This window comes from Misgurnus anguillicaudatus, chromosome 15 (genome assembly GCF_027580225.2).
Source record: "Misgurnus anguillicaudatus chromosome 15, ASM2758022v2, whole genome shotgun sequence".
Lineage (NCBI taxonomy): Eukaryota > Metazoa > Chordata > Actinopteri > Cypriniformes > Cobitidae > Misgurnus > Misgurnus anguillicaudatus.
In genome coordinates this window covers 22275987-22295044 of record NC_073351.2, presented here as the reverse complement: position 1 = coordinate 22295044, position 19058 = coordinate 22275987, and the positions used below count along the sequence as shown (strand labels likewise).

Below are 19058 nucleotides of genomic sequence, written 5' to 3'. Positions count from 1 at the left end.
GATTTTCTTTCTTTGAAACCACTTCATTGTTTCCTTGGCCTTGTGTTTGGGATCATTGTCTTGCTGAAATGTCCACCAACTTTCTGGTAGATGGCAGCATATTTTTATCCAAAATGTCCCGGTACATTTCTCCATTCATCCTGCCTTTAATAATATGAAGTCTGCCAGTATCCCTTTCTGAAAAGCAGCCCCAAACCATGATGCTTCCACCCCCAAACTTATTTGTTGGTATGGTGTTCTTGGGGAGGTGGGCAGTGCCATTTTTTCTCCAAACATGGTGTGTAGAGTGACTACCAAAAAGTTCAGTTTTGCTTTCATTTGAACATACTATAGTCTCCCCATAATCCACAGGCTTCTCCAAATGCTCTTTCGCAAACTTTAATCGAGCCTCAACATGCTTTTTGTTTAGCAATGGAGTCTTGCGTGGTGAGTGTGCATGGATGCCATGGCGGTTCAGTGCATTGCTTATAGTTTTCTTTGAAACAACAAAACCAGGTGATGCACGATCTTCCTGAAGTCCTGTCGAGTGGTTCTTGGCTCTTGGAGAACTCTCCTGATTATTCTTTGGACTCCTCGGACAGGGATCTTACATGGAGCACCTGATTGTGGCCGGTTTATGGTGATGTGATGCTCTTTCCATTTTCGTATTATGGCCCCCACAGTGCTCATAGAAACATTCAGCATTCTGGAAATGCGCCTATAACCATTCCCATCAAAATGCTTTTCAACGATAAGATTATGAAGATCTTGAGAGAGTTCTTTGCTTTTACCCATCATAAAGTCTTTCCTGTGTGCGTCCTGGGTAATGAGAAGCCTTTATAGGCCATCAATTAGGACTAAAGCAGCTGATATCAATTAGTACTGATGGGGCAAGGGTTTCTCTCTCAATACTGACAGATTTCAGGTGATCTCCTGGCATTCTATGCCATTTTGCACCTTGTTCTCTTCATGTGTTCAATACTTATTCCATGTGTCATTTCACTTTATTTATTATGACTCAACTTGTATACTTAAATGTTCTGATTTCTTTGTATGAATTCATTATTTGGCTTGATGGCTACATCTGGTAGAAATTTGGTGACAATAGCCCACTTAAAACTCCCCTTACTTATAAAAATGCTGATGTGTCAAATACTTATTTTCCCCGCTGTACAACTCTGCAGGTTTCGTGCTGTTATGGAGCTGATCAAACCCGATCGTTCAGATGGCACTGTTTCCCTCAAAGGCCAGGAATACATTGACGTTCCACCACTGGATAAGAAGAATTACAAACTTTCCTTCTTCTCCTACAAAGAGGGCCAGTACATTGCTAAAGTAAGTTTGTGCTAATCCACAAGTAAACATATTTATGGGCTACACAACCTCATGTTTCTGCATATACCGTAGGTGACGTTCAAGAATGAGACAACGGGAGAGTATTTATTCTACAATCTTAACTACAAAGCGACAGCCCCAGGAATCATCAGCACTATAGAAATGTCGACCCGGGTGAGGCAGATGGCGTCAGGGTTCGTGGAATTGGAGAACCCTCTCCTAATGGACTTGAACTTCTCTGTAGAGTGCCAGAATCCAGATATTAATGTGCCTGCATTGTTCAACGTTTCTGGCCAGTCTAAGGTAGATCTTATTTCATCATCACAATGCAGATATACAGTAGTATATATCCACATTTGTGGTTAAATAAAAATTTTCTATTATTATGTACAGTAGTTGTCTTTTTAAAGGGAAACTTTGTTGTTTAGGGCACACTGGCTTTTGGATACCAGCCTCTATGTAAGGGAGAGACCAAAGCCCGTCTGGTGTTGTACACTGCTGAACTCGGACACTTCTTTTACCAACTTCAGCTAAAGGCACTGCCTGCACCCCCCGAAAAGCCCCTCTATTTCAGAGCACCTCTCGGCAGCAGACACAGCATCACAGCTAAATTCACCAACTACTCTCGTGTCAAGACCGAATACATTTGCAAGGTACAGTAGGAGCCTATATGCTTTCCCATTATTTTTTCTATTAGGCCACCATACTTTTGTATTTGTTTTTAATTGTTGCAATTAAGCGGTATACCGCACACTGTAATACACATTCTCCTTTGACTCAGGTGGACAGCCCAAACTTTATTGTGGAAAAGGCCATTAAAACGGCAGCAGGGAACCAAGCTGGCACAGAAGTAAGTGTGGTGGTCCATTTTGAACCCTGCCAGCTGGGAGAGAATCACAGCCTTCTCACCATTTCTTCTGAGCTTGGAGGGGAGTATGTCTTCCCTCTTTATGGCACCTGCACCCCACCCAAAGCTCAGGGCCCCCTCGCCATCAGCTCAGGTTGTAGTGTCTCAATTTCCTTTAAGAATGTCTTTCAACAGACCACAAGCTTCTCCTTTCTGGTGGATAATCCTGTGTTTACTGTCAAGGATACAGAGACTATTTTGCCCCAGAAGACCCAAAACATACAGGTTAGTTTTGAGGGCCCTCCATCAGGCACCAAGGGCCCATGCCATGGAAAGCTAACAATTTCCTGCCCACGGATGGAGGCCCATGGACAGGGTATCTTTTGGGTTTACTATTTAAAAGGTTATTGTCCAGATCTACCTTCAGAGAAAAAAGCAATATAGCTTTAAGGGATGAATAGAGATCAATGCAGTTCTCTTGCAATTTTATTGCAATAATATTAAGAAAAAAACAATATTGTGTTTCTCTGTCAGTACATATGTTTTAGTTTACTTATTGACAGACTTTATGTTTGAAATACAAGTGTGTGTCACATAATATAATAGTAATTTATTGCCAAGATTTACAGCCAAACATAAAATAAACAATTTTCTTCAAACTGATGCAAGTGTGGTTTGGAATTGAAATATAAGTTATCATCTGTGACTCCTGGGTTACTCTTCAAAGTTCCACTAGGAGGTGCACTTGTTGCTCCTACATCACCTTTAGCATCTCCCAGCTATTGAACCATGACAGGAAAGTATCTCCCTCTTGACTATGTGTGTTTCATATTTGTACTGCATGCATTATGGGTGTGTATGAACTCGAGTGTATTAATAATCGCAAACCAAGTGTGTAAGTGAAGTGAATGCAGCCAGATATTTCTCTGTAAATTGCTTAGTGTCCCTGATGTGCCTGACTACATTAGGCTTTTATTGTTATTTCCAATGTGTCTTACAGAGATAAACCTCAGCCACAGTAACCAAAATACCCATTCAGCGATCTATAGACATGTCATGATGTACCACTGAGTATGTTTATGTGTTCAAATGAGAGGCCTGTAGCTGCAATGTATACACTGGCTGCTAGGGGTGTTGATCTGAGCATCTCCAAAGACACGAGATTACCGCTTGTTGTAATTATCCAAGCTCCCTCGGTGGGGATAAAGGAGTAGCAGGTTGCTGTAAGCTGCCCGAGAGATGCATCTCTTATTTTTTTGTTTGTTTGGCTAAATGCCTCACTACATACTGTATATGTATGCAAACTGTAGGAGGGTTGTTCCTGGTGCCAATTAAATAAAGGCCCTTTTAGATAGAATGACTTAATCACCCCTCGTAAAGGGCAGGACCGGGGAGTCTTTCAACTCACAAAGGTCATTTTAGACCAGTACAGAGATGTAATGAGGGAGTGTTACAGTACCCACCTCAAAAACTTGTCAAGCTGCTGTATTATCATTTAATACAAATCACACAGTGTTTCGGTGGGGGAAATAATGACTTTATAAAACCAATATCAATCACTGTCCTTTTTATTGTGTTTAAAGGGTTCTCAGGGGTCCTTGAAATCCTTAAAAGTTTGTGAATCTGAGGGAAAAAATTCAAGGCCCTGGGAAGTTTTTGAAAATATGCATACATAGATACAGGTCATTGAAAGTGTTTGAATCTGTTTTATGCAAGAAGGTGTCTGGGAAAAAATCCTTATTATTCCCTGTGTAGTGTAGGATATCATAAAAATTCTAGATTTTTTTAAGCACACGTGCTAAACTGCTCGCTTTAAATGCTTATATATTCTGTTTGCGAATGTTGATTCATACCATAATGCTTTTTTGCATAGTTGTGTTTGAGACATAAAAACGTCTCGGGTTACGTATGTAACTGTTGTTCCCTGAGAAGGGAACGAGGCGCTGCGTCTCCCTTGCCATACTTCCTGCCGTCTTTAGCAATATTTTAGATAGCGATATACTTCCTGGCTCCCGCGTCACCCTGTCTTTGTCGTTAAGCCTCACCATTGGTTGAATTTGATATACACATTCATACGCACTTACCCCTGGATGCGCCCCCAAAGTGTCACCGCAGTGACGCAGCACGAGTTCCCTCGAAAGAGAACTGTAAGAATGTATCTTAAAAGGTAACAAGATGTAACCTTGCTCTTATTTGAAATTTAGTCCTTGAATTTGAGGGTATTGGACCTGGAAAGTCCTTGAAAGGTCCTTAAATTTGAAGTTAACTAAGGTGTGGGAACCCTGAAAGCATTTTTAAACAAGCAAATAGAAAGACAAAGTCATCAGCTGTACTCCAATATGGACCTCACATTGGTTAAAGTTTGCTGTTGGAATTAGATCATGTTATTTTTTACCAAATTACATATTTTAATGTGGTACTTAAAGCTATCAAATTAATGTAGTTTGAACCACTTTAGATGTTTTTGTGCAGATTTTGTACAACCTTATAACCCTGCTAAAGAAAAACAATACAAATTCTAAAGGTTCCCATACCATTAGAACCACAAAGGGTCCCATTAAAATAATTACAGGACTTTTTACATTAGGATTTATTTGTTTTCTATTGGTTCCCATCCACCAGATGATCCCACCAACCCAACATATTACCACTGAGGCCCACAGAGACAATAGGCTTTATGCCCAGCCGCACCACCTCCTGAACTTCAGCCAGCTCCCCGCCCCCTGTCCGCCATCACCGGACAAACTGACCAATCCAAGTGTGTCTGATTATTGTTGTTGTGACTACTGAGGTCAGGCACACCTGGATTAATCAGTTTGTTTGTGACTACTGAGGTCAGGCACACCTGGATTAATCAGTTTGTCCAATGATGGCAGACAGGAAACAAGGAGCTGGCTGATGTTCAGGAAGTAGTGCAGCTGGGCATAAAGCCTATTATAGTTCCTAGTAAACCAATATAATTCTCATTATAACCATTTAACCCATTCATATTTCTTTGATACTTTCTATTGTTAGCTGAATTTAAAGTTCTGTAGATGTAAAACCAATTCAGATAAATTCCGATAGCCCAAAATTTACCTCGACCACCTCTTGATAAAGTTTAGCATGTGCTCTCTCCCATGCTGGTTCAAACCACACCAAATGAATTACACTTGCTCCAATTAGGGATGACAGGAGGGGCGAGTTTTAAGATGCGTGACGTCACGTGAGAGGGAGGGGTCGCCCCCATAGCGCGCAGCATGAACGCTCCGCGGCAAAAGGATGTGTGAACAAGCAGCGCGCTACTGCAGGGACGGTGTCCACAAACTGCTCCACAAAGAACAAGCCAAACTCCGGGCACAGGACAGCAAAGAGCAGCCCACCCCCGGGGCTCAGGACAGCGAGATAGCGACGGCTGCACAGTCCGGAAACAGCGGCGCTCAGCCCGGTGGAATTGACGGGCTCGTCCGCTGGATAGTCACCAAGATGAGCGACAACAAGAGCATCTCTACCCGGGAATATGCGAAGGAGGAGGCGGCCGTAGCTCAGGAGCAGTTCTTCGCACCGGAGCCACGGAAAGGCATCTCTGTCATTTTGGATGTAGGTGTTTTCGATTTTTGTTGTGTTTATAACCAAAACATAACTTTGTTTGATACCTTACTCAACATTTACACTGGTTTAACTATAGTAACAAATAGTTTTATTCGAGTTAAACCATAATAACCCAAAGTTTATTCATAAATTAACCATTAGATTTGCGTTAACTGTAATCATTCCTCGAAAAACATTATTTACTTCACTTTTATTATAATCAAACCAGGGTTAATTTCCCCAAGGGTTTAAACGAGATCAGAAGACTTTTATAATAATTGCATGTATATAGGCGTATATGCGTATCCAGCCAAATGCTAAAATACTACTACAGTTTTCCATTTACTGTATTACAACAGAGTAACATCGACCTATAACTTTATAGCCAATGCCGTGCAGTTGTTTTTGCAACCCTATATGATTTATTCAATATGAGACCATCTGATGATATATTACCGTACACTAAAAGCTTATGGAAGTTGATAACATAGCGCGCGACCGCGCTCCCTGACTGACTTCTTTTTTAGCCTACAGTTGCGCTTTCAGTAGCCTACAACCTTTATTTAATTGCAAAATGATGTCAAAACACGATGTTATATCGTAATAAACAGCGGGAAACAGTCGAGATGGTGTATCCCGTAGTACCACTCAGCGTGAGGTTATAAACCAATTTTTTCTCTGATTTTATGGGCGGATCTCAGAGCGCGTGCCCAAATCTAAATAATTTATTGCGCTTTTGCCGTGCGCGTGGCTGTTGAGCTTTGTGGCTGAATGCTGTGCTGCGGTCTCAACGGTAGGCTATTGATTAAGTAGGTCAAATATTGCCTCAGTATTGTTCATCGGTGATGGATAATTAAATATTTTTATCTCTTGAGATTTAGACGTAGGGGTAAAACATTAGAGTGATAAGAAAGTAGTTCAGATACTCTCAGGTAGGATTTAACATGGGAAAAAAACTCATTAAGAAATTCAGAAAAGACTAGAGGCACAATTGTACCCTACTTCACAGAATTTAAATAAAACCCCTCTTTTTCTCTCTTCTTCCGGCGAGTAAGGTCTCTAGCAATTGCTGTGTAACCTGCATTTATTAGTATTGCCTTTTTAAGACGCTTTGGATAAAAGCATTTGCTAAATGTTTAAATGTAAATAAATATAGAAAGAATTGTGTAGATAATGAGCTGGTGTTGTTCATTTATCTTTTATATAGTAAGTGTGTGTGTAGGCTACACAAGTTCTCACAGAGACTTGGATGGGAGCGCAGGTGCTTGTAAAGGAATTGATTTTTCTCTATGCTTTGTGGCAGAATTCCATTACTTAACTCAATCTATCTCTACCAAATTACACCTGCACTGCCCTGGCTGTTCCAGGATCAGCCTTTGCTCTCCTAAATAAAGGAATGCATTGCTAAAGAGCCATGGATAGCCTCACCACAATTTCTTTAGTTTTTTGTATAACAGTCTTTATTAAAGCGAGATCTAGTTATGAAGACCTATTTCCGAAAGCTTTCGATTCATTGGCTGTGTCTCGAACAAGCATGAAGAGATTTACAGGGTGTGTCTGTGTCAGTTCTCTCTGCCTGGTTTCCCCAAACCTGACAGCAGAAACTAAGAGGAACACTAACAAGCTGTCATAAGTTCACAGTCTACGTGTTTCTTCCTTACATCATCATATCCCAAACCTTGCCAGGGACTAATTAGCTGAATTCAATGTGCATCTGTCTATTGATTTTTTTTCATGTTTTATAACTAGTCTTGAATGTTGTGTAGTAAATTACAAGGTTTACTTTATGCTTAGAAATCATGCTTTTGTGTGAGAATTGAGAGATGCTTTCCTGTTAGTTTTTGACTGCACAGGACATTTACTAAAGACTTCATCACGCTATTGACTTGAACTTTAAAATACAAATAGTTTTGACATTTGTGCAGTGAACTGGATCTGAGCCAAACAATGGAGAATCAATCTTATTGACATGGCTAAATTTGACTTAAATAATAACTAGTTATTCCAATTTTAGCTCTTAAAATGTGCTTCATGATGCCATAGAAGAATGATTTCTTTGGCGGCATGGTTCTATAATATAGCAATAAGCCCAAAGAAGCAGTGGGTTACCAGTGCATTTTATAACAGCTAAGGGGCGGAGTGCCTAAAACCCCCTTAGCTGCTATAAAATGCACTGTAACCCCACTGCTTTGCGGGGCTTATTGCTTTTATAGAACGGTTACTTCATATGCATAACGTTAGCAGGATTTCATAAACTAAAACACAAATAAGTTGTAATTATATTAGTACAAATATTACTCTTCCGCCAAACAAAGTAGTTCCTCAGAATCAAGTGTGAATGAAACAGAGCGCAGTTCCCAACCAACACAGACGCAGCAAAGACACAATAAAAATATGATTAAAGACTGTGGTGTTTATTTTATAAATCAACATTCATCTAATTCATACATTAACATTTATATTGTGCAACTGTTGAAGTGATAATCAAATATTCGTGGAAGCATGCTTAACTTTAACTCTTTCCCCGTCAGCGTTTTTTCTTTAAGTTGCCACCCAGTTTTAGTTTAAATGGCTTCCTGAAAAATTATCTTCTTTAATACATCAAATGAAAGAACAGAAAGTTTCATACTACCTTTGTTTGTTCTCTTATCACCTTTTAAATTTTCAGCTAAAAGTGGAGATAATTAAATTTTTGTGAATAACTTTTGTAAGAGATCAGATTCCGAGCCTTGAACAGTACTACACGGTGTTTTCAGTGCTGAGTGAATGTGTCAGTGTTTAAGTTGGGTAAGATCGCTATCTAGTGGATAATAGCGGACGTATGAATTTAAGTTAGAAACTCCTCAGTGAACGTTTTCTCTTTATTGACGAGATGACTCAACAATATTTATTGACATTTATCTGGATATCACTATTAATTGTGCAATTGTAGAAAAATTAAAAATATGATTACACTCTGGTGTTTATTTTCTTAAATCAGTACGCAGCAACAGTGGCGCTGTGATACTTATGTAATGCGTTCTGAACCGTGGGTTTACTGGAGTATTTTATCGTGGCTTAGAACACGTTTCAACCAATCAGAATGAAGAACCAGAACGGGCCGTTTTATAAAGAACCTTTAACATTAAAGAACCTTAATGTTTCAAAAAAGGTTTGTAGTGAAAAAAGGTTCTTTAGACTATAAGGCGTGGTTCCGACAGGGATTAGCTTAAACCGGGACTAGGCCTTAGTTTGATAATAAAAAATAACTCGTTTTAACAAACATATCTTAATAAAAACATTACTTGTGTGCATTTTGAAGCATCACAAAAAACACTGATGTATTTTAAAGCTCACGTAACACACGCTGTTTCTGCATTTCTGATATTAATCTGGAGTACCTATAGAGTAGTATGACATCCTTTATATATCTGAAGAGTCTTTAGTTTAATCAGATTTATAAAAGAAAGATTAGCTTTACCGAATCTTTCCGATAACGTACGAAAAAATGAAGAAGGAGGAGTTACTTTCGCAGGAGGAGCGAGTACGAGTCATGCAACACTATACAACACTGTTTTAACTTATGATTCACTACATGTTCGTGTCATTTATATAATATGCACGCGACTATTTGCAACATAAGACAGAAGTCTTACCTCTCGCGTGCCACTCGTCATGACCCGGTTGGGGAAATCCAGCGCATCAAACACACACGCAAAACTCCGCTGCTACCCCGGATAATAAACTATATCCATTGTTTTCATAAGGCTGTCTTTCTTCTCCTTACATCCAAAAACACACTTCTTCTTTCGTGCAATTGTTGACTTTTGAAATTAAACAAAGCTGAGTGGCGTGATAAGCTGTTAGCAGCTCTAGCATCTCCCGCTGATTGACGGGTGGGCGGGGTTTTCCGAAAAAACTTGCCGAAACTTGTACGAACCCTGGCGAAGTGCATTCGGCACAGAAATACTCTGTAACACGTCCAACTGCTGTTTTGACACTTTGCCTACGTTTAGCATGAGGAAACAACTCTATAACTTTGTTAATAAGTCAGAATGCTTGAAATACCATTAAACCCCCCCTTTAAGATATGTCAGTGCAAGTTGTTTTCAGTTTGGACAGCTCTTACATTTAGTTTATAGTCTAGGACTAGTATAATCCCTGTCCGGAAAAACCAGCCCTAAAAGTTATGAAATAATGATTCTTTAAAGAACCACAAATAGTTCCTCTATAGACCGTTTCATCGGACGCACATGGGCTGATGGGACACACGTCTGGATCCGAACCTTACTTCCGGTTTCGTTTTTTTAATGGTCTGACTAGTTGCTAAACTGATCTCTTGAACAAATGCCTCGCTGAAAATAACAAATGTTTTGGTTTCCTAGGTAATCTTTGTGTTGGTTTTTTGCTTGTTATATAAATAAACTGTTTACAGAACTTTGTTGTTTTTTATTCTTAGCGGATTTTACCGGAAGGTACGTGCAGACCACGACAGCCACTTGTTTATGTTGTTACTGCTGAAACCGTCTAGAGCAGGTGTCTCCAACCCTGCTTCTGGTGAGCTACCGTACTGCAGATCCCAACATGTCTGTCTGTAATTATTAAGCAACCCTGAACACCTTAATTAGCTGCTTTAGCTGTGTTTAATTGGGGTTGAAGCTAAAACCAGCAGGATGGTAGCTCACCAGGAGCAGGGTTGGAGACCCCTGCTCTATAGAGTCATTGAAGAACATTTTAAGAATCTTATTTTTAAAGAGTGTATATTTGTAGCTCACATTTGTACTTTAGACCTTGGGTGGCTGTCCTCTTTTCATGTCATATGGAGATCTATAATATGTGGTGGAAGTGGAACCAAACTGGGTCACCTACATGGAATACTCCACTTTCATAAAAATAAAATTCTGCTAATTTGCTCACCCCCATGTCACCCAAGTTGTTTGTCTTTATCGGTTTAGTCGAGAAGAAACTATGTTTTTTGTGGAAGACATTCCAAGATTTTTTTTTTATTTAATAGGCTTTTTTGGACCCCAACAGTTTACAGTTGGAATGCAGTTTAAATTAAGGTTGTTCCGATTCCGATACCAGTATCAGAAATGCGGACCATACCACAAAATTGGCATCAGAAATGGCGAGGACTTGAATCCATGTACCGATCTGATACCATTTTTTTAAACAAGACCTAGATATGCCCATAGATATGTATAATAAAGGCTAAATGTTTCGCCTGCACTGCTGGCCAATTGAGTCGAACGTCCGCATTTGGAGCCCATCTTACCACGTGGAGCTCGCTCACCCATAGTATTGTGTTTAGTGGTGCATGTACTTTTAAATAACCATAACTTGCTCAATTTTCTACCAATTTTCAAACGGTTTGGTATGTAAACTGTCTTTATATACCAATACATAAGTAAAATGTAAGTACTCTGAAAAAGAGAGTATAAAACTTGAGTGTCTGTAGACCTTTCACGACTGTTTTAAACACAGCTAATTATTTCCATTCGGGACGAAACAAATGATTGGCTTGCGCACCTATCACTCTCTCGCGCGACCACGGCACCACCCCTGTTGCTATGGGATCTGCCCACACATGCGCACACCTGATTGATTTGAACGTGCACGAGGCACTCTAGGAAGAGCAAAAGTACGGCAGAGAAAGAGCATTCAGAACTCACAGTACCTGCATTTCCAGTCAGCGAAGGCAAAAAAGGAATAAATGAAGAAATCAAACGAGAGTAAATATCACGTGGCTTTTCCTCGATTCGACGATGCGGTAGCGCTATTGTCTCCGGAGTGTAGTCCTCATCAGAGTCAACAATGCTTTCATCACGGAAACTCTTCCATGCAAAACACTGGCTTAATAGTGAGTACTAAAAGCCATCCTATTTGTTTATATTCATAGTGATAAAGTTGTGATAAACAGTGGTGAGAGGTCTACAGACACTCGATTTTTATACTCTCTTTTTCAGAGTACTTACATTTTACTTATGTATTGGTATATAAAGACAGTTTAAACCAATTTGTAAAAAAGTTTTTTTAGATAATTCCTGCCTTTAATAACGTATGTAAGAAACTGAATCATTTGAAAATCAGAAAAATTGAGCAAATGTTGGTCATTTAAAAGTACATGCACAATTAAAACACAATGCTACAAGTGAGCGAGCTCCTCGTGGTAAGATGGCCGCCAGCTGATGACGTTACAGACTCCGCCGTAAGACATCTAGCCTTTATTATGCATATCTATGGTTATGCCGGCTATAGCTAACGCTAAAGCTAACGCTGCAAAGCGGAACTAATTTCTTCTTTGCTTCAAAGGCACTAAAGTAATTTTACTTTATTAACATTAAACATTAATGTTCCAATGAAATCAAAACTGACAACTTTTTTTTTAATTCATGTGTCCTCATAAACTTTAATCAAAATCTGAAAATGTACTTCTGCCCTCTTGTGTGCGAACATTTTCTGATGATATCAGTTAGACGGATTGGGCGGGAGCTAACTCCACCCCTTCAACTGTTATTCTGATGCCAATTCCATTTCTGGATGAAACACCTACTTTTCTATATCCAATCAAAGCACAGTGATAAACACAAGCCACGGCCACTATTTTCCTCGCGCGACATTCTGTTTTCCTCGGAAATACGTCACAACACGGAGTTCGGTTGCGACTTCCGGTTCACAGGGACTTTAAGTAACAATAACATTGAAATATTAAGTTATAATTTTTACTACAAAGAAACATCAGTGTTGCTGATACCAGACACAACCCATGAAAAATGGTGGTCCTCTACTGCAGGTGTTTGCAGTGGATGCCCGATGTCCATTTATCCCTTTGGTGTGGCTTTTAAATTTGTTTTGTGATGGTGAAGCATCCTGACAGCTGGAACCCAGTTAGTCCTCAGAATTGAATGAAGCATCTGTCTCATCCAAGTGAAAATCACTTTATACTACAAAAGGTGATCGCTCTTTTGTAGCAGATCAAATGAGTTGTCAGTACACGTTTTGATTATCGGATGTTCATAACACGCTATCACTCCCAATCAGTTAAGTATCATTGTGTTTATTTATCAAGTCAATATTATCGGAAAATGTAAAGGGTGAATGGACTGACTACCCATAGTGAGCAATGCTTCTCGGCACATTCTATTGACTGGGCAAGTAAGGATTTTCTTCTGTTACAAGAGTCTTAAGGGCTTTATTTCACATCTGATTGGTCAATGTAACCAGGTTGTTCTTTCAGAAATAAGTACCTCAGTCAATCTCCTACTAACTGAACCTAATTGATCTGCATCTTACAAATCGCTCAGTTTTGATGATGATAAAAAGAAACTTAAAAGGTATTGTTGTCATTTCTGCTGTTGGTCCTCTTACATCAATCTTAGGATTAATGGCTATTCCATATATCATGAAATTGCTTTGAAATCAGTCTGTTTATAGATCCACCTCCTCCTTTATTGGCTTTTTTGAGTCGGTTTAAATGACTGATGGTTGACATCGAGTCATACAGAGAAAAGCCTTTTAATTACTTAATTCATCTTTTCCACTTCATACTTTGCTACTTTGCTGCAGTAAATGTCTAAAAATATTAATGGCAATGTATAATGAAGGCATTAATGATTCAACTTTTACATAAGGTATAAGGATTCAGCCTGCTTCATTTAACGGTTTAATAATACTTTGGGTAGTATTAAACATGGCTACTATAGCTTGCTCAACCAAAGAATATGTTTAATGTGATAGATTATGATTAGTAGCTGATAAGGTTCATCTGGGTTTTTTTGGCATACTTATGTGCAAGGGTACTGCAGCTGAATTAAATGTGAGTGTACTTGGTATGGTTCATCAGCAACATGTTCTGAAAGCACTTGTAAACATTTTGGTGCCCCCTAGTGGTCAAAAAGATTTGAGGCTATATCTCTGCATCTCTTCATCGTATTTACACCAAATTTGGTGGGTGTTATTACAGTAATGTTCAGAGTCACCATCTATTGTTTTAGCCAGCGCCCCCTAGTGGTCAAGTCATTTAAGGCTATATCTCTGTATCGCTTTATCGTAATTACACTAAATTTGGTATGTGTCATCACAGTCATGACCTGGGACAACTTCTATTGTTTCGGCACAGCGCCACCTAGTGGTCTCAAGATACAAAAAATTCCCTTTTTTCATAAAACTAATGCAAACTTAGATCTTAAATCATGACTATCATCACGTATGAATCATTTTTTGCCATGTTTGGCTTGACCCCGGTATCGCCAATAGCATCCAGCTGCAGCCCCGCAGACTCACCTCCGACTAGACACCAGTGGCTGGACACCAGTGGATAGACAGCCTACGTAATTTCCGTTTCGCGGCTAATTTCCGTTTTCACCGCTGGATGAACAGCAATTTTATTTCATATTTTTACCTCTGGATAGACAGCATATTTATTTTATTTTTTCACCTCTGGATAGACAGCATATTTATTTTATTTTTCACCTCTGGATAGACAGCATATTTATTTTCGGTTTTCACCAGACATTCTTTGCAGGCTTAATTGCACACGTCTTTTCCGTATTGTAATTTTACTTTAATGACTTAAAATATGTAATATAAAATCTGTGTGCAAATTGAAATATGATCTTTATCATATCTCTTTACATAAAACAATTCTTAATAATATGCTTAATATTATAACATCAATAATTCATGCAAACTGCATTCACAAGAACCACCTTGAAAATATATATTGTTCAGATCATTTCACTATTTTTTGTGACTTAAATTCAGCCTAGATCAATGGACTATAACGTTTTGTCATTACAACAGACTTGTACATGTTAATTGAGCACAGGTTTTTTTTAAAATGTAACTGTTTTTAAAATATACGTAGATTCACATGATCAGACAATTTACCAAACAATCCAGATCAAATGAACACTTCGTGTTTTTGCTATATTTATTGGAAATAACACACATCTTAGTAAAATTAGACAAATCTGACCATCAGAATGAAGATGCAACAGTCAGGCCCGTAAGGTGGTTGTGGGGTCCGATTTCAAGAGAAAATAAAACATGAACAGTTCCAAATAAACTATTGCACACTGTGCACACCACACATCATTCCTGCCCCCTAAAACTGTCTAGCTAGTTTGTGCATTTGAATTCTGACATGACCGATAAATCATCGACAGTTTATTATTTTTTCTTACCACTGACATGTGCATGGCGCGTCAAATTTGAAAAGTGAATGACGTTACGGAAATGACGTCAGCTGTCCATCCACTGGTGTCCAGCCACTGGTGTCTAGCAAGAAGTGAGTCTGCGGGGCTGCAGCTGGATGCCTCTCGGTATCGCTGGTATATATTTAATAATTGATATGAATAAATTTCTCCCTTTCTCTGTGTGTTTTGTTTCAGATTTTCCGAAGAGCTGATAAGGATGGTGAGTGTGAAACTACATTATAATCTCTGATTAAAATATGATTCATTGTCTTGTTGAATGACCATTTTTCGCTCAAGGATTAAGGATAAGCCTAACATTGTTGCTCATGTTGCTTTGGTATGTCACTTTCACACATACAGCCCTCTCCAGAAATTGAACAGTAATTTTCCATTTAGGCATGGGCGTCGGATATATTATATGTTGGTGTGACAAGGCCCACCCACTTTTTAAAACCAATGAAGCACCCACTCATTTTCCCCTAATTTTCCCTTGTTGGAGCACCATCAGTCAAATCCATTTCACTTTCTTATTAGGGAATGCCTTAATAAATCAAACTCTGTTCCACGTTTCAGCGACAGCCTTGACTTCCACACTGCTGCTTTTTCAAATCCATTTCACTTGGCTCATTAAGAGTCCATATAAATTAAACTCCATTTCGTGTTTTCAGTTCTTACGCCAACTGCACGAAAGGTAAGCAAGCAAAGCTTTTAGGCTATAAAAGCAATTGTTTAATTAAAAGGCACCAGAATACAAGAAAATGGCATCTATTGCAGTAAATGCTTTGGACCACCCACATTATTTTGTAACATTATTATTTTTTTTGCTTCCGACGCTCATGCATTTAGGAAACATTTCAGAGAAATGAGAAATGTTGATGCCTGTGTGAATAAAGTACATACTGTATGATGTTAGGACTTAAGAAGTCTGATTTAAGCCAATACCAATGCTCTGACAATCTATATGCACTATTGTTTTTTATCAGTTGTCTAGTCACATGCGAAAGGGGCTGTTACCCTTACAGTTCATATGAAGTGCTTTAGGTAATTCCTACAAAAATTGGCTAACTGTTTGTCATGCTTGCTGCTTTAAAGGAAACCGTTTTTTTTTATATTTTACTATGTTCTTACCTTAACTTGGATAAATTAATACATACCTATCTTTTTTCAATGCGTGCACTTTTAATCTTTGTACAGCGTTTCGTGAATGTGTTAGCATTTAGCCTAGCCCCATTCATTTCTATGGCTCCAAACAAAAGTTTTATTTTGTGCCACCATACTAACTCGTGTAACTACTCATGTAACAGTCTTTAAATAGGGAAAACATGGAAGTGTTGGTGGCTTCTAAATGTATCCCTGTTTGGATCCTAAGGAATGAATGGGGCTAGGCTAAATGCTAACACATTCACAACACACTGTACAAAGATAAAGTGCACGCATTGAATAAAGAGAGGAATGTATTAATTTGTCTAAGTCGATGTAAAAACATAGTAAAATATTGAAAAACAGTGGTGTCTTCCTTTAATAATCATATTATCTAGGAGTGAAATATTTGCTTATTCGCAGAAATCGAATTAATGTTTGTCAGAGTAACACATTTTTGTTACTCTGCACTATTATAGCTTTTAACATCTTCACAATCTTTGTCCTCACCTACCAATAGCTGAAAAGAGAGAAGAAATATTTTATGAAAAGGAATGGAAAATGCATCTGTACACTTTACTGTAATGCTATTTAACATGCAACAAAAATGGCAAAGCCATTTGCTAATTGATTTTAGATTAGCCTCATTATGCAAATGCGTGTCTTTATCCATATTCAAATTCTGTGTGTCCGTAGGAAAATACATAATTTGACATGCTAAAATCTATGAATGAGAAGCTTTAATATTCCCTTCATTTGAAATTACATTTCATCCATTTGGACTAATACAATTTTTGTTTCTTGGTTCCCGTTGAGTCTTGAGCTCTTTTCCAATAATATCAGACCTAGATCTACCGTAATCCATTTTATTCGTTCTGCAGCATTAATCTTTGGACTGAGATTAAATATGCATACAAACTTTTCTATATTTTAGTTTGTGTTTTAGTTATACTGTGAAACTATTGCATGAACCTAAAATAAAGCTTTAAGTCGATGCAAATAGCCGAGAGAGAAAACCAGCTACAGGCCGTCTTGTTAAAAGCAATAGTTGCTATCTGATGTGTTGCTAGCGCAATTTGTGTTATTTTTAAACTACTCCCCTGAGAACAGCTTTGTGAGTATTAATGAGAGAGAAAGAGAGAGAGCACTTGCGAAAGAAAGCAAGACTGACACGGTACCACAAGCAGATGGGTACCATATTTTGCAAAACTTTGGCTTTTAAACACACAACTCTCTAACAAGAGACAAAGCACAGCAACTTAATTAGCCTATGGCTTTTAGAGCTTAACTCGTAGAAGTGAATTTTTTTTCAAATAAAGCTGGATGCATTGCACGCCTTGAATCAAATTTTGCATCAGACTAAAACCATCACACACTGAGAGCATACAACACCCTGAGTGTCATGTCAACCCATTGCATTGCTTTTATACAGGAGGAGTGATTGGTTACATCATGCATTTGCAGCAGGCTGAAAGAATCATTAGTGTGTGTTGTACAGAGGAAATGACATGCACTTTTGGCCCAAGAGCTTTTACACAGTCTCGGTCTGCCAGGCTCTGCCTCCTGCTTTTTGATTACCTGGACCATGCATCCGCCCAGGCTGTTGACATGAGAGCGGTGTGGCGGAGACCTGCGTGACCCATCACCTGATCTGCATCTGCAGCTCGCCGTACTAAATATATCACAGCTTTTAGAGAAGGGAGAGATGTACCTGTAATGACAGACAAGTGAGCGCTAATGGAAATTTAATTACTGCTCGTAGCTGTTTTCAATTCTGTGCACAGTGTTCAGGATTTCCCACATCCAGATATCTCGCAAGGGCAGGGAGAGCGGGATTTTTGTGTGTGTCGTTGTGTAGTAAATGAGAGGGAGAAAATTTGAGGTTGTTTGCTTGTCTCAGTAAAGCTGTGTGTATCTATTTATATGGGTAGGCTATATGAAGTGCTTTTGGGAATTCCTACCAAAATTGTTTTAGACGGCATGTGGCTAATTGTTTGTCATGCTGCTTTAATAATCATATATTATCTGTAGGACTCAAATATTTGTCACTATAAATAATGCAGATATTTAAAAGGCAAAGAGGTAAATAAATACAATAAAATTTAAAGAAAGATGAGTGACATTTTATATAAAAATGTATAATATTTATTAAAGGAATAGTCTACTCATTTTCAATATTAAAATATGTTATTACCTTAACTAAGAATTGTTGATACATCCCTCTATCATCTGTGTGCGTGCACGTAAGCGCTGGAGCGCGCTGCGACGCTTCGATAGCATTTAGCTTAGCCCCATTCATTCAATGGTACCATTTAGAGATAAAGTTAGAAGTGACCAAACACATCAACGTTTTTCCTATTTAAGACGAGTAGTTATATGAGCAAGTTTGGTGGTACAAAATAAAACGTAGCGCTTTTCTAAGCGGATTTAAAAGAGGAACTATATTTTATGGCGTAATAGCACTTTTGGGAGTACTTCGACTCGGCGCAGTAACACCCTCCCTCTCCCATTATGAGAGGGAGAAGGGGAGCGGACTTTTCAGGCGAGTCGAAGTACTCCCAAAAGTGCTATTACGCCTTACAATATAGTTCCTCTTTTAAATCCGCTTAGAAAAGCGCTACGTTTTATTTATTGCTCGCATAACTACTCATCTTAAATAGGAAAAACGTTGATGTGTTTGGTCACTTCTAACTTTATCTCTAAATGGTACCATTGAATGAATGGGGCTAAGCTAAATGCTATCGAAGCGTCGCAGCGCGCTCCAGCGCTTACGTGCACGCACACAGATGATAGAGGGATGTATCAACAATTCTTAGTTAAGGTAATAACATATTTTAATATTGAAAATGAGTAGACTATTCCTTTAAAATAAGTGTGACTTTCATATACATATACAAACACATGCATTTTTCCTCTCTAGTCCCCAACTTTAGATTCATGGCTTCTCACTGACATTAAATGAGTGTTTATGTGTTTGTCCTCGCTGACAATAAATATGACAGCTATCTCCC

At 38.7% G+C, this 19058-nt stretch overlaps 2 protein-coding genes across 3 annotated transcripts in view; both read left to right on the top strand.

Moving 5' to 3' along the window:
• The window catches only part of hydin (HYDIN axonemal central pair apparatus protein), a 94984-nt gene extending 92160 nt beyond the window's left edge, over window positions 1-2824 (top strand). The window contains 4 exon segments of the mRNA XM_055174500.2: window positions 1164-1314; window positions 1387-1617; window positions 1743-1967; window positions 2096-2824. Coding sequence (XP_055030475.2) covers window positions 1164-1314; window positions 1387-1617; window positions 1743-1967; window positions 2096-2605 — 1117 coding nt within the window. The 3' untranslated portion in view covers window positions 2606-2824.
• A 2572-nt stretch (window positions 2825-5396) lies between these two features.
• Window positions 5397-19058, top strand: part of necab2 (N-terminal EF-hand calcium binding protein 2) — a 96039-nt gene continuing 82377 nt past the window's right edge. The window contains exons 1-2 of one of the 2 annotated variants that reach the window (XM_055174725.2): window positions 5397-5740; window positions 15103-15127. In XM_055174725.2, the coding sequence (XP_055030700.1) occupies window positions 5423-5740; window positions 15103-15127 (343 nt within the window). In that variant the 5' untranslated portion in view covers window positions 5397-5422. The remainder of the gene's footprint in view (window positions 5741-15102; window positions 15128-19058) is intronic. The other variant, XM_055174724.2, reaches the window with a different exon arrangement.